This window comes from Aotus nancymaae, unplaced genomic scaffold (assembly GCF_030222135.1).
Source record: "Aotus nancymaae isolate 86718 unplaced genomic scaffold, 86718_ANA_hifiasm-v0.15.2.pri h1tg000004l, whole genome shotgun sequence".
NCBI classification, from domain to species: Eukaryota; Metazoa; Chordata; class Mammalia; order Primates; family Aotidae; genus Aotus; species Aotus nancymaae.
In genome coordinates this window covers 66130149-66147202 of record NW_026988415.1, presented here as the reverse complement: position 1 = coordinate 66147202, position 17054 = coordinate 66130149, and the positions used below count along the sequence as shown (strand labels likewise).

The following is a 17054-nucleotide window of genomic DNA, read 5'->3' as shown; positions in this document are numbered from 1 at the left end:
TTAAATTTTAACCATTTGATATTTATGGTATCTCGTGGTGGTTTTAATTTGCATTTACTTAATGGGTAATAAATTCTTTTTTAATAGAAACAGGATATTGCTCTGTTGTCCAGGCTGGAGTGCAACGGTGCGATTATATCTCACTGCAGCCTCAAACTCCTGGACTCAAGTGATCCTCCTATCTCAGCCTCTTGAGTAGCTAAGACTACAGGTACATGCCACCATGTCCAGCTAATTTTTTAATGTTCTATAGAGACGGGGTCTGACTCTGTTGCCTGGGCTAGCCTCAGACTTGGCCTCAAGTGGTCTTCCCACTGTGGCCTCTCAAAATATTTAGATTACAGGCATCAGCCATTGTACCTGGCTGATATATAAAACACTGAACACCTTTATTAAAATACAATGTATATGCCATACAATTCACCCATTTAAAGTATAAATCTGGTGGTTTTTAGTAAATTTAATATTTACACATATGTGCAACCATCACCATAGTCAATTTTAGAACATTTTTATCACCTCAAAAATATAAAACAGTACAACCACTCTGGAAAACAGTTTAGGAGTTTCTTTTATAAAAATGAACATGTAGGAGCAGAAAAGATAAAGTATTGGGTACTGGGCTTAATACCTAGGTAATGAAATAATCTGTAAAACAAATCCAGTGATGCTACTTTACCTATGTAACAAACCTTCACAGGTACCCCTGAACCTAAAATAAAAGTTAAAATAAATAAATATGAATAAATAAAAGCACTAATTGAGTCCAATAGAGTCAAAAAAATATATAAGCCAGGTGCAGTGATTCATGTCTGTAATCCAAGGGCCTCCAGAGGACAAGGAAGGAGGATTACCTGAAGTCAGGAGTTCATAACAAGCCTGGCCGACATAGTGAGACTCTGTCTCTACCAAAAATAAAATGAAACGTAAATGTAATTTAAATTAATTACTTTAATAAAAATAAATGTGTAGCCATCATATGAACTGCAAAATGCACTCCTGGCATTTATTCCAAAGAAATGAAAACATAAATTCATATAAAAACTTGTATATAAATGTTCACCACCAGCTTTAATTGTAACCACCAAAAATTAGGAATCAGCCCAGATTTGCTTTAACAAGTAAACGGTTAAACAAACCGTGGTACAGGTTGAGTATTCCTTACCAAAAATGCATAGGACCAGAAGTGTTTCAAATTTTGGAATTCTTCACATTCTAGAATATTTGCATTATACTGGTTTATTCACATTAGAGATTGAGCATCCCTAATCTGAAAATCCCAACTGATTTAATAGCCTCTCCTTTGACTGACACATCAGCACTCAAAAGTTTCCAATTTTGGAATATTTCAGATTTCTGATTTTGGGGTTAAGAACACTCAATCTGTACATCCATACCATGAAATATTACCCCGCAATTAAAAGGACTGTTGATACATACAACAACCTGAATGAATCTCCACAGAATTATGCCAAGTGAAAACACTCCAACCCCAAAAGATCATTTACTATATGACTTCATTAATTTAACATATCTGAAATAACAAAATTTTCAAAATGGAAGACAGATTAGAGGTTGCCAGATGTTAAGCATAGGCAGAGGCAGGGAGTGGGAAGTGGGTGCAATTATAAAATGCCAAGATGAGGAATCCTGTGGTGATGGAACTATTCTGTATCTCAAATGTGGTGGCAGATACGTGAATCAACCCAGGTAAAAAAAAAAAAAAAAAGTGTATAGAAATTCAACATACACACACACACAAGTACAAGTAAAACTGAAGAAATCTTAATTAGACTAATAGATTTTATCAATGTCAATATCCTGGTTGTGATACTGTATTCTAGTTTTATAAAATTACCATTGGGGGAAATTGCCAAAGTACTTAAGAGCTCTCTCTATATTAGTTGTTACAACTGCATGTGAATTTATAATTACAAATGGAAATTTAAGTTTAAAAAAATTCTCAGCAAACTAGGAATAGAGGGGAACTTCCTCAACTTGACAAAGAGCATTCACAAGAAACCTACACAGCAAACATATATCATTGTGAAAGACCGAATATTTTCCCACTAAAATTGGTAACACTAAGAGAATGTCTGCAATCATCATTATTCTTCAATGTAATATTGGAAAATACAGAAAATCCTAGCTAACATAATGAAGCAAGAAAAGAAACTAAAAGGCATAGAGATGAAAAGGAAAAAATAAAACGATCCCGTTTCATAGTTGTTTCCTGGAGAAAGGATTTGATGAGCAAGTTTTTCTGTATACTTTTTAATGTTTTCTGTTTTCTACTAGTTCTATTGGTCTATTAGTCAACCATCAAATTCACTGACACTTCTGCTATCTTGCATGTCTTGTTAAGTACAATTTGTTATTCTGAACTTAATAATTTATTCAGAAATTAAATTTTTCAGTTCTAGAATTTCAAAATGGTTTTTTACAGTTTCTACTTCTGCATTGAAATTATAAACATATTTGCCTTTTTGTACTCAAGTATAACTATAATAACTGCTTTAATAATCTTGTTGCTAATTTCAACAGGTAAGTCAGTCTCTAATTGATCCCTTTTCCCTTTGAGCATGGGTCACATTTCCTTTCTTCATCTATCTAGTATTTCGGACTGGACACTGGACACTGTAAAAAAATACAGGGAAGACACTGCATTCTGTTAAGATTCCTCAAAAGAGTTGACACTTTTGTTAAAACAGATAGTTGGCCAAGCACAGTGGCTCAAGCCTGTAATCCCAGCACTTTGGAAGGCTGAGGCGAGCGGATTGCCTGAGGTCAACAGTTCAAGTCCAGCCTGGCCAACATGGTAAAACTCCATCTCTACTAAAAATACAAAAATTAGCCGGGCACGGTGGTGAGTGTCTGTAATCTCAGTTACTAGGAGGATGAGGCAGGAGAATCACTTGAACCTGGGAGGCAGAGGTTGCAGTGAGTTGAGATCGCATATTGCACACCAGCCTAGGTAACAGAGTCTTACTCTGCCACCAAAAAAAAAAAAAAAAGCACAGATAGTTAACTTACTTGAAATGAAACTCCAAACCCTGTCCACCCTGTAGTAGCAAACAACTCAAAGCTTTTATTCTGTTCTTTTAGTCCTAACCAGCCTAGCTGGAATCTGGACTGCACTTAGGCAGCTGGACCAGAGCTACGGGCAGAGTTTTTGTTCAATCTGGTGTTCCCACTCTGTGACTCTTTTCTAGGTGGGATCTCTCTACTCATATTATAGCTGCTATGGTCTCCCTAAATTTTTTTCCTTGATTTCACATCCAATAAGACTGTAGATTTTTATCCAAGTCTTAACTGCCACAGATAGAACTAAGTAGGTCCTCGGCTGACACAAAAAGGATTAACAATAGAGAATTCAGCCATTGGAATTTCCTTCTTCCATGTGTTGACTCCCTTCCAGTTTATCTACTTTTTGTTGATATCTAGCCTTCAGTATGCTGCGCAGAATTTAACTGGTATTTATAATTGACATCTGTTTATCCAGTTGGAGATACCACTACTGAAGGAGTTTCTCAACTAGTGAACACAAGATTCCAACAATCTAACTTCATTCTAAAGACAAAAAGAACTTTAAACAAATACTGAACTATAGTTACATTTCTTTAATGTGATGGTATGGATAACATTTCTGAAACTGTGGGTACAATGAGGACTAGACAAATGAATACAAATAAATTAGGGATAGGCCAGGCGTGGTGGCTCACGCCTGTAATCCCAGCACTTTGGGAGGCTGAAGTGCGTGGATCACCTGAGGTCAGGCGTTCCAGACCAGCCTGGCAAACATGGCGAAACCTCATCTCTACTAAAAATACAAAGATTAGCTGGGCATGGTGGCGCGCACCTGTAGTCCCAGCTACTTAGGAGGCTGAGGCAGGAGAATTGCTTGAACCCAAGAGGCAGAGAATGCAGTGAGCTGAGATGGTACCACTGCACTCCAGCCTGGGCGAAAGAGTGAGACTCCATCTCAAAAAAATAAAAATAAAAATAAATTAAAAATTTGGGGATAATAGGAACCAGGTTTCTTTCTGTTACGGGAAGAGGTTAAAGATATGAAAAGTGGAAGTCTAGAATGAATACTGCGGAATTGAATTAAAATTAAAAGTATCAGCATCAACTCATGAAAATGTAAAACATTACTGGCTTTCTCTGTTTAAAGAGCCTGGAAACAAAGACATCTTGGTGGCAATAAGCACATCACACACCCTAATCTTGATTTCTAAATACTATATCCCACTAAAAGGAATCAAAACTCCTGCAAAAAATAACTGATTCTAGGGCTGGGGAACAGAGAATGGAAAGTAAGCCTTGAAGACTTTGAGGGGACAAAAAGACAGAATGTATTGAAGAAATGATGAGGACTTGTAAAAATGTCAGCAGGAGCCATCCAGATGGTGCTCCTACTAGCCAGGACTGATACAATTTGAGCATCAAAGTAAATAATGACAAAGAATATTCATGAAAAAAATTGTAAGTATATACTAATACAAATAAATGAATAGGTTAAAACATGAACCCCTCCCTTACAATAATATATCAACTAAAAAACACAGAAGGAATGACAGATTACAGTATCACCATTTTGAACCCATCAAAGCACTAAATCATTCAGCTAAGAATCATAAATGTATGCTGTGATAAACAGAATTTCTAAGAATGGCCCACAAGATTGTACATCGCTAATCCCCAGAACCTATCAATGTGATGACATATCACTCCCATAACTGTGTTATGTAATATGGCACAGTTGATTTTAAAATCAAGAGATAATCAGGAGGAGATGAGAGGGAGGGGAATCTAATCTAATCACACAAATCCTTAAAAACAGAAAAATTTCTTCAGCTGGTAGCAGATGGCAACAGAATTAGCAAATAAAAAGTTAAGTCAGAGAGCTTCAAAGCTTGAGAGAGACTTGAAGTCCTGTTGCCAACTTTGAGGATGGAGGGCATCATGTAAGAAGAAATGAGGACACCTGAAAAGGGCTGAGAGAGAGGGCCCTGGCCAATAGTGAGTGAGAAAGAAGGATCTCCGATCTACCATCATAAGGAACTGAATTCTGCCAACAACCTGAATGAGCTTAGGGATGGATTTTTCTACAGTCTCCAGAAAGAAACCTAGTCTTGCTACCATCTTGATGTTGATCTTGTGATACCCTGAGAAGGGTCCAGCAAGGCCCACCGGACTCTGAACCTACAGAACTGTAAAATAAAAATCTGAGTTGTTTTAAGCTGTTAACTTTGTAGTCATTTGCAAAAAGAAAACATGGAGTTAAGTTTTGATAATGAAAAGAATACCTTAGTTATCTCAAAGTGCCCCCCATTAAATTAGTTATTAGTTACAATGGAATAAATCATAACTTTATACTGGGATTATCTAGCAACACAACCATAACCAAACAACCTAAGTAAACATCACCAGTTAAGGGACAAATCACAACACATGCCATGTAATAAGACACACAGAGAAGAACAGAACACCACTTTACGTAGTATTCCTGCCAAAAATGTATAACCTGAATCTAATCATAACTAAACAGATGATCCCACGGAGGGCCATTTGACAAATCGACAAAGTAATACACCTGTACATTTTTTTAAAATGTCATGGTCCCAAAAGGCAGACAAACTGCTTTAGATTTTTTTTTTTTGAGACAGAGTCTCGCTCTGTCGCCCAGGCTGGAGTGCAGTGGCACAATCTCAGCTCATTGCAACCTCTGCCTCCTGGGATCAAGCAATTCTCCTGCCTCAGCCTCCTGAGTAGCTGAGATCACAGGCTTGTGCCACCATGCCCGGCTAATTTTTGTATTTTAAGTAGAGACGGGGCTTCACCATGTTGGTCAGGCTTGTCTCGAACTCCTGACCTCAAGTTATTGGCTCGCCTCAGCCTCGCAAAGTTCTGGGATTACAGGCGTGAAGCACCGTGCCCGGCCAAATTTTTAAAAGACCAAAGAAACAAGACTATGAAATCTTGAACTGGATCCTGAACTTAAGGGGAGAAAACTTATCTATGAACATTACTGGAATAATTGATGAAATAAGAATAGGGACTGTGGCTTAAATAACTTTATTTAGTTTACCTACCTATTTAGCTTTCCCAATCCTATTCATTACTTCCTGTATTTTGGTGTTGCCATTTCAAAGTAGTTTCCTTCTCATTTCAGAAAACCTGTAATTTCCTCTAGTGTAGTTATTTACTCTAGCGTAGGTCTGTTGATATCAAGTTCTCACGTTTTGTTTGCCCAGATATGGCTTTATTCCACCCTTCATTTACGAAGGATGTTTTCACTGGCTTTACAGTTCTATGTTGGCAATTACAATCACATATTATACAAAGACATTTCACTCAATGACTGACCACATATACATTGGTGGTCCCATAAGATTATAATACTGTATTTTTACTGTACCTTTTCTATGTTTCCATGTGTTTAGATGCACAAACACTTACCATTGTGTTCCAATTACCTACAGTATTCAGTACAACAACATGCTGCATAGGTTTGTAGCCTAAGAGCAACAGGCTATAACATATAGCCTAGGTGTGTAGTAGACCATGTAAGTACCCTCCATAATGTTTGCACGATAAAAATCACCCAATAATTAATTTCTCAAAAATATCCCCACAGTTAAGTGATGGACGCCTGTACTTTTCTTTGACATTTTAAAGAAATCATTTCATTGTCATCTGCCTTCTATCATTTCTGTTGTTAAGTGAGCTTCCAATGTTACAGTTATTCCTTTGAAAATAATCTATGATTTTCCTCTTGTCTACTTAAGAGATTTTTCTCTTGGTTTTTGTTCTTTAGGAGTTTGGTTATGATATGCCTAGCTATAGTTTTCTTTATATTTATCCTGCTCAGGGTTCACAAACTTCTTGAATCTGTAGCCCAATGTCTTTCATCACTTTTTAGAAAATGTTCAGCCAATATCTCTTCCAATTGGACTTTTAACCAATTCTCTTTCTTCCTTCTAAAACTCTAACTACACATATGGTTGAACTTTTCACTATGATCTACCTCTCTTATACCTTTTTGGTACATACTGTGCATGTCTGTGTGTGCTATGTATTGTAGTTACCCTTGAAAACCTGAAAATGCTAATTGTCACATGATATAAAATGTTTTCTGAAAAAAGAGAACAGGTGCAATGGCTCATGCATTTAATTTCAGCTACTGAGGAGGCTAAGGCAGGAGAATCATTTGAAGCCAGGAAACTCGAGACCAGTCTGGACAACACAGCAAGACCATGTCTCTAAAAAAATTTTTTTGAAAATTAACCAGCCATGGTGGCACACATCTGTAATCTCAGCTACTAGAAAGGGTGAGGTGAGAAGATTGCTTGAGCCCAAGGAGTTTGAGGCTGCAGTGAGTTATAATCACACCACTACACTCCAGTCTGGGTGACAGAGCAAGACCTCATCTCTAAAAACAAAAAGAAATCTTTTTAAAGAGAGACAAAGACAGGGACGTAGAGAGGAGGTGTTAAGTGGTTTTATTTTAAAAAATATATACACCAAATCTACTCAGGGATATTATCAAACAACATAAAAATTTAACTCTTACGCTGCGTGCAGTGGCTCATGCCTGTTATCCTAGCACTTTGGGAGGCCACGGAGAGCAGATCACTTGAGTTCCAGACCAGCCTACCTAACACAGTGAAACCCAGTCTCTACTAAAAATACAAAAATTAGCCAGACGTGGTGGCAGGCGCCTGCGATCCCAGCTACTCAGAAGGCTGAGGCAGGAGAAGACCTTGAGCCCGGGAGGCAGAGGTTGCAGTGAACCAAGATCACACCATTGCACTCCAGCCTGGGTAACAGAGCAAGACTCCATCTCAAAAATAAAAATAAAAATTTAACTCCTAATACATGAGTAATTGCAAGGATAAAACATTCCTATACTACTCCTGCCTCTTCTAATACTATTTTTTCAGAGTCAACATTCACTAGCCATTCTATAAGACATTTCCATTACACATAAAACCATAAGTGCTTCCTTTTCTGAGCTTTCTATAGTCATACTTACCAAATTAAAATTTCCTGTATCAGATATAGCTAAGATACATAATAGGGGCTTCTATAAAGCTTGCTAATCTGTCATTTTCCACAAACTGAAATCTTTTAAAAACTGCTCCCTGAAAAAATAAATGATTACCTCCATAAGTGTAAAACAAAACTGGAAAAAAGACTAGAAGGTATAGCACATTCTTTTTCAATTTACCTGTGTTTTGATTCATTGCAAGTCGTGGAGGAGAACTTGTTTCTTCAGATTCTTCTGATGAGTGTGCAAGAAAGTCATGCAGCTTCTGCACCAATGTATTCAACTTGCTTTCACTATTAAAACAAAATTTAAAGAATTCCCTTATTAGCCTTTCATGTTTTAAATTAATTGTAAAGCTCTAGCAAACTGAAAATATAGCCATATTGTAAGTTATATGAGAGTATGCACATTCAAAGTAAAAACTAAGGGAAATGTTACAGTTGTGGGTGTAGAAAGAAAAAAATTAAAGCAATAAAGTTTAGGCCAGATGTGGTGGCTCATAGTAGGGCATAGTGGCTCATGCCTGTGCTCTCAGCTACTCAGGAAACTGAGGTGGAAGGATGGCTTCAGCCTGGGAGGCAGAGGTTGCAGTGAGCCGAGATCATGCAACTGTACTCTAGCCAAGGCAACAGAGCCAGACCCTGCTTGAAAAAAAAAAAGAAAAAGAAAAAAAAAAAGAATTTTATTTCACTGAGGATATAAAAATATGGGTAACACAATCTACCTGTACAATTACCTAGAATCATTTAAGGAAACTGATGATATTACTTACTAAACACTTCTAAAATACTGAGGTCTTTCAATGTATACTTACTAAACATTTCCTAAACACTGAAGTCTTTCAATGTACTGTATATCATGTGTTTAAACAGAAGTTAAACTTTGTGTTACTTAAAATGTATCAAAAAATACTAGCCTTAACTTAATCCTTAAGAAACAATAAACCTATCCACCACAAAAGAATTTTAAAAGAAATCAAGAAAATTGGGGGATGAGTGTTAAACAGCAAAAAGGTTTTCATATTTAAATTATATCCATTCTTATTTCACAAAAAATAGCTGACCCTTGTACTTATCTTCTCGTTTTATCATTAGGCACCTGTTATTATTTCCTCTTACTTGTATATAGCTTATATTTGGGAAATCCTTAGAAATCAAAACATATATGTAGATTACCACTTCAAGAGAGATTTATACTTCCCAACACCCAGAAAAGGGGAGGCCAAGATTTTTCCTATCATTTAAAAAAATATTCAGTTATTTATAAAATATATTTACTGAGCACTTACTCTCTGAAAGGCCTAAGCAGTGTTTTGGTTTATTATTCTATCCTCTGCTTGGCACAGAAGAACTGTATAATTGACTGGCATAAAGATGAATACAACATAGAACAGGACTTGCAAGACCTCAGTCTCCCGGGGAAATATTTCATTAACTAAGGTTTACAGCATAATCTATTAAGTTATATAATGTATCTGTAATTCAACAGGGTTTTAAGGAGTTAAAAGTTTAAATAAGGAAAGTCTAAGTTTACCCCATTTTTTTTCCTAAGAGTTAGCCTCTTGTTCTGTCATCCAGGCTTGAGCACAGTGGCATGATGATCCTGGCTAAATGAAGCCTCAAACTCTTGGGCTCAAGCAATCCTCCTGCCTCAGCATCCTGAGTAGCTGTGGCACACATCTATACTCTTAGTTGTGGCAGTGTGGCACACATCTATACTCTTAGCTAATTTTTTTCTTTAATTTTTTGTAGAGATGGGATCTAGTTATGTTGCCCAGGCTGGTCTGAAACTCCTTGCCTCAAGAAATCTTCCCATTTCAGCCTCCCAAAGCACTGGGATGACAGGTGTGAACAACCATGCCCACCCCCATTTTTAATAAAAGTCAAAACTTTTGTATGTCAAAGGGCACCATCAAGAAACTCAACCCACACAATGAGAGAAAACCATTTTCAAATCATCTATCTCATGAGGGTCTGTTAACCAGAATACATAAAGAATTCCCACAATAACAAAAAGACAATCCAATTTTAAAATGGGTAAAAGACTGAGATAGACATTTCTCCAAAGAATATATACAAATGTCCAATAAACACACGAAAAAATGCTCAGGGTCATTAGTCGTATTAGGGTAATTCAAATCAAAACCACAAAAAACCAATTTATACTCAGTAGGATGGATACAATAAATTTAAAAACAAATCCAAGTTGACAAGGATACACAGATATTAGAACCCACATTCATTGCTGGTAGGAATGTAAAATGGTACAGACACTGTGAAAAACGGTTTGGGAGTTATTCAAAAATTTAAACATAGAGTTATTCAATAATCCAACAATTCTACTTCTAGATACATACATAAAAAAAAATGAAAACATTTACTGATCACTTAGTAAGTGCCCCTCTGCACAACTTTCCTGTATTTAGTTAAGAATAACTCAATATATTTAGGGAAGGAAAAATAAATGAGATATAACAGACATTGTAACTAGAGATCTTGTGTGGATATTTGTTTTCTTTTGGTGGAGAGGGTTGTTTTACAAAATTTTGAAGCAAACTTTGCCTCTAGAATAAAGGTACCAAGGGAGTATGGTTTCCGTTTTTGGCCAATAACCATTCTTTCAGATAAGAATCAGATGTACAAAAAAATTTATCATCAGGTGATTCTGTATCTCTAAACGTGTTCAGATAGAAAATGAGACCTGGGGAAACAATGCTACATATCAACTCACAGCACCCAAAATTCCTGAGAAGAAAATTCAAAAACAGGAACAAACAATGTCATACTATATCTTATCTCTTTAATGGATCACCATAGAAAAGTTCTCTAGAAATGAAAGGAAGATAGCAAATCTGAATTATCACTGTCCCACTCATTCCCAAATCACAGCAATCCAATTGCAAAGTTAACTATTGCATAAATTCATACTGTGGGTGACCAAGGTTAAGAATATGGACAATATCAGTACAGTCCATCAACAGTACCACCATAGTACAAAAATAAAATCAAGAGAGAATGATCAGCAGACCAGGCACAGTGGCTCACACCTGTAACCCCAGCATGTTGGGAGCCAAGGTGGGCAGATCTCTTGAGGTCAGGAGTTCCAGACCAGCCTGGCCAACATGGTGAAAACCCGTCTCCATTAGAAACACAAAATTAGCCAGGTCTGGTGGTACACGTCTGTAATCCCAGCTACTTGGGAAGCTGAGGCAGGAGAATCGCTTGAGCCCAGGAGGCAGAAGCTGCAGTGAGCCGAGATGACGCAACGACGCTTCTCTAGCCTCGGTGACAGAGTGAAACTCCGTCAGAAATAAACAGACAAACACTGTATAGAAGTCCAACAGTAGGAAAAAAAACACATAACTAAACAATGTTGCCTATTCATTTGGGAAAAAAAAAATCTTCATTTTTTTTTTTTCCTCCTTTGGAGAGAGAGAGTCTCGCTATGTTGACCAAGCTGGTCTTCAATTTCTGGCCTCAAACAATCCTACTGCTTCAGCCTCCCAAAGTGCTGGGATTACAGGAGTGAGCTACTGTGCCCAGCCCAAAAAAATCTTTACATCTTCAGGAGGGGTATGACTTTTGGAAATAGCCAGTTGTCACTTAGAGTCAAATACAGTGAACAGTGCAAAATGATCAAGTTGGGTAAAATTAATTTTTTGCCAAAATCTGAAGTATTCCTGAATATTTATTTACTTGCATGACTTCTAAACTGGTTACAAAAGGAAAATTCCCAAAATATCTTCAGGAATGACATCACTGATATGTATATGGACTCCCAGGGTGACTACTTAGAAGGAAAGCATTCATTTGTGTATTTAAGTTCTGACATGAATTTTAAAAATCTACCTCATTTTCAAAAAAAAAAAAAAAAATCTACCTCATTTCTAGAGTCATATCATAGAGATAATCCTTGGAAATGTGTATGTCCTATTTTTGGAAACAATGTTTCAAACACACCAAACCAAGTGTCTGAAACACAGCACTCATTAATCCTTTTTATAAACTGAAAAATATTTTCTTAAGGCAAAAGAGCACACATTTACTTACATTAAACTTTTTATATAAATCCAGACATGGTTGTCACTCTCTTCCTCCCTCTACCAAAACCTGAAGCTGACTCAACCAGCACTATGTTTTACCTAACTCTAGAGTCTAGATCACAGTCCTTAAACACATCTTTCCAGAGTGGTTAAAAATCTCCACTACAAAAAAGTGGGTTCAGCCTTCAGGCTCACAGTCACATAATTACAACATGGGCTTGATGCAAATGACAGTCTATAAAAAAAGAAACACAGAGCAATAGAATCAACATCAACAAAAAGGACAACCATGCAAAAACTCCATACCAAGGTCACCAACTTCAAAGACCAAAGGTAGATAAATCCAGGAAGATGAGGAAAAACCAGCACAAAGAGGCTGAAAATTCCCAAAAGCAGAACGCCTCTTCTCCTACAAAGGATCACAACTCCTTGCCAGCAAGGGAACAAAACTGGATGAAAGAGGAGTTTGACAAACTGTCAGAAGTAGGATTCGGAAGGTGGGTAATAACAAACTCCTCCAAGCTAAAGGCGCATGTTCTAACCCAATGCAAGGAAGCTAAGAACCTTGAAAAAAGGTTAGAGGAATTCCTAACTAGAAGAAGCAGTTTAGACAAGAACATAAATGACCTGATGGAGACAAAAAACACAGCACGAGAACTTTGTGAATCATAAGTATCAACAGCCAAATCGAACAAGCAGAAGGAGGATATCAGAGACTTAACATCAATTTAATGAAATAAAGTGTGAAGACAAGATTAGACAATAAAGACTGGAAAGGAATGATAAAAGCCTCCAAGATATACGGGACTATGTAAAAAGACCAAACCTACGTTTGACTGGTATACACGACAGTGATGGGGAGAATGGAACCAAGGTAAAAAACAAACTTCAGGATATTATCCAGGAGAATTTCCCCAACCTAGCAAGAAAGGCCAATATTCAAATTCAGAAAATACAGAGAACACCACTGAGATACTCCTTGGGAAGAGCAAGCCAAAGACACGTAATCGTCAGATTCACCAGGGTTGACATGAAGGAAAAAATGCTAAGGGCAGTCAGAGAGAAAGGTCAGGTTACGCACAAAGGGAAGCCTATCAGACTAACAATGGACTTCTCTGCAGAAACCCTACAAGCCAGAAGAGTGGGGGCCAATATTCAACATTCTTAAAGAAAATAATTTTCAACCCAGAATTTCACATCCAGCCAAACTAAGCTACATAAGTGAAGGAGAAATAAAATCCTATACAGACAAGCAAATGCTGAGATTTTGTCACCACCAAGCCTGCCTTAAAAGAGTTCCTGAAGGAAGCATTAAATATGAAAAGGAAAAGCTGGTACCAGCCACTTCAAAAAAAAAAAAAAGTAAAGACCATCAACACTATGAAGAAATTACATCAACTAATGGGCAAAATAACCAGCTAGCATCATAATGACAGGATCGAATTCACACATAATATTACTGACCTTAAATGTAAATGGGCTAAATGCCCCAATTGGCACAGACTGGCAAATTGGACAAAGTCAAGACCCAAGATCAGTATGCTGTATTCAGGAAACCCATCTCACATACAAAGACACATATGGATGCAAAAAAAAAAAACGGGATGAAGATTTACCAAGAATATGGAAAGCAAAAAAAAAAAAAAAAACAGGGGTTGCAATCCTACTCTCTGATAAAACAGACTTTAAACCAACAAAGATCAAAAGAGACAAAGAAGGGCACTACACAATGCTAAAAGGATCAATGCAACAAGAAGAGCTAACTATCCTAAATATATCTGGACCCAATACAGGAGTACTCAGATTCATAAAGCAAGTTCTTATATACCTATAGAGACTTAGACTCCCACGCAGTAATAGTTGGGGGACTTTAACACCACACTGTCAATGTTAGACAGATCAACGAGACAGAAAATTAACAGGGATATCGAGGACTGGAACTCAGCTCTGGACCAAGCAAATCTAATAGACATCTACAGAACTCTCCACCCCAAGTCAACAGAATATACATTCTTCACAGCACCACATCACATTTATTCTAAAACTGACCACATAATTGGAAGTAAAACACTACTCAGCAAATGCAAAAGAATGGAAATCATAACAAACAGTCTCTCAGCCCACAGTGCAATCAAATTAGAACTCAGGATTAAGAAACTCACTCAAAACTCCACAACTATATGGAAACTGAACAACCTGCTCCTGAATGACTACTGAGTAAATAACGAAATTAAGGCAGAAATAAATAAGTTCTTTGAAACCAATGAGAACAAAGACACAATGTACCAGAATCTCTAGGACACAGCTAAACCAGTGCTTAGAGAGAAACTTATAGCACTAAATGTTCACAGGAGAAAACACAAAAGATCTAAAATCGACGCCCTAACGTCACAATTAAAAGAACTAGAAAAGCAAGAGCAAACATACTCAAAAGCTAGCAGAAGACAACAAATAACTAAGATCAGAGCAGAACTGAAGGAGACAAAGACACAAGAACGCTTCAAAAAAAAAATCAAGGAGCTGGTTTTTTTTGAAAGAATAACAAAATAGACTGCTAACCAGACTAATAAAGAAGAAGACAGAATAATCAAAAAGACACAATAAAAAACGATGGAGATATCACCAATGATTCCACAGAAATACAAAGTACCAACAGAGAATACTATAAACACCTATGCAAATAAAGTAGAAAATCTAGAAGAAATGGATAAATTCGTGGGCACATATACCCTCCCAACACTAAACCAGGAAGAAGTTGAATCCCTGAAGAGACCAGTAACAAGTTCAGAAATTGAGGCAGTAATTAATAGCCTACCAAGCAAAAAAAAAACATCCAGGGCCTGATGGATTCACAGCCAAATTCTACCAGAAGTACAAAGAGAAGCTGGTAACATTCCTTTTGAAAATACTCCAAACAACAGAAAAAGAGGGAATCCTCCCTAACTCATTTAATGTGCCAGTGTCATCCTGATACCAAAACCTGGCAGAGACACAGCAAAAAAAGAAAATTTCAGGCCAATATCCCTAATGAACATCAATGCGAAAATCCTCAATAAAATACTGGCAAACCGAATCCAACAGTACATCAAAAAGCTTATCCATCACGATCAAGTTGGCTTCATCCCTGGGATGCAAGGCTGGTTCGACATACGCAAATTAATAAACATAATCCACATAACAGAACCAATGACAAAAACCACATGATTATCTCAATAGATGGAGAGAAGGCCTTCGACATAATTCAACAATGCTTTATACTAAAAATTATCAATAAACTAGGTATTGATGGAACATATCTCAAAACAATAAGAGCTATTTATAACAATCCCACAGCCAGTATTATACTGAGTGGGCAAACAATGGACGCATTCCCTTTGAAAACCAGCACAAGACAAGGATGCCCTCTCTCACCACTCCTATTCAACATAGTACTGGAAATTCTGGCCAGGACAATCAGATAAGAGAAAGAAATAAAGCGTACTCAAATAGAAAAGGAAAAAGTCAAATTATCTGTTTCCAGATGACATGACTGTATATTTAGAAAATTTCATCGTTGCTGATAAGCAACTTCAGCAAAGTCTCAGGATACAAAACGAATGTGCAAAAATCACAAGAATTCCTATACACCAATAATAGACAAACAGCCAAATCATAAGCAAACTCCCATTCACAACTGCTACAAAGAAAATAAAATACCTAGGAATACAACTTACAAGGGATGTGAAGGACCTCTTCAAGGAGAACTACAAACCACTGCTCAAGGAAATAAGAGAGGACACTAACAAATGAAAAAACATTCCATACTCATGGATAGTAACAATCAATATCATGAAAATGGCCATACTGCCCAAAGTAATTTATACATTTCAATGCTATTTCCATCAAGCTACCACTGACTTTCATATGGAACCAAGAAGGAGCCCGTATAGCCAAGACATACTAAGCAAAAAGAACAAAGATGGAGGCATCACGCTACCTGACTTCAAACTATACCTCAAGGCTGCAGTAACCAAAACAGCATGGTACTAGTACCAAAACCAATATACAGACCCATGGAACACAACAGAGGCCTCAGAAATAACACCACACATCTACATCCATCTGATCTTTGACAAATCTGACAAAAACAAACAATGGAGAAAGGATTCCCTATTTAATAAATGGTGTTAGAAAAACTGGCTAGCCATATGCAGAAAACTGAAACTGGACCCCTTTCTTACACCTTCTACAAAAATTAATTCAAGATGGATTAAAAATTTTAATGTAAGACCTAAAACCATAACAACCCTAGAAGAAAACCTAGGCACTACCATTCAGGACACAGGCATGAGAAAAGACTTCGTGACTAAAACACCAAAAGCAATGACAACAAAAGCCAAAATTGATAAATGAAACCTAATTTAACTAATGAGCTTCTGCACAGCAAAAGAAACTATCATCAGAGTGAACAGGCAACCTACAGAATCAAAGAAAATGTTTGCAATCTACCCATCTGACAAAGGGCTAATATCCAGAATCTACAGAGAATTTAGACAAATTTACAAGAAAAAACAACACCATCAAAAAGTGGAAGAAGGATGTGAACAGACACTTTTCAAAAAAAGTCATTTATGCCCCCAACAAACACATGAAAAAAAGCTCATCATCACTGATCATTAGAGAAATGCAAATCAAAACCACAATGAGATACCATCTCATGCCAGTTAGAATGGTGATCATTAAAAAGTCAGGAAACAACATATGCTGGAGAGGATGTGGAGAAATAGGAACACTTTTACACTGTTGGTGGGAGTGTAAATTAGTTCAACCATTGAGGAAGACAGCGTGGCGATTTCCTCAAGGACCTAGAAGTAGAAATTCCATTTGACCCAGCAATCCCATTACTGGGTATATACCCAAAGGATTATAAATCATTCTACTAGAAAGACACATGCACACATATGTTTATTGCAGCACTAT

General features: G+C 37.0%; 1 protein-coding gene across 10 annotated transcripts in view; it reads right to left on the bottom strand.

The window, feature by feature from the left end:
• The window catches only part of ATRX (ATRX chromatin remodeler), a 282824-nt gene that overhangs the window by 210178 nt on the left and 55592 nt on the right, over nt 1-17054 (bottom strand). For 5 of the 10 annotated variants that reach the window (XM_064362917.1, XM_064362921.1, XM_064362918.1 and 2 more), the window contains 2 exons: nt 8234-8346; nt 855-905 (listed from right to left, as the gene is read on the bottom strand). In XM_064362917.1, coding sequence (XP_064218987.1) covers nt 855-905; nt 8234-8346 — 164 coding nt within the window. The remainder of the gene's footprint in view (nt 1-854; nt 906-8233; nt 8347-17054) is intronic. The other 5 variants (XM_064362920.1, XM_064362928.1, XM_064362919.1 and 2 more) reach the window with 1 other exon arrangement.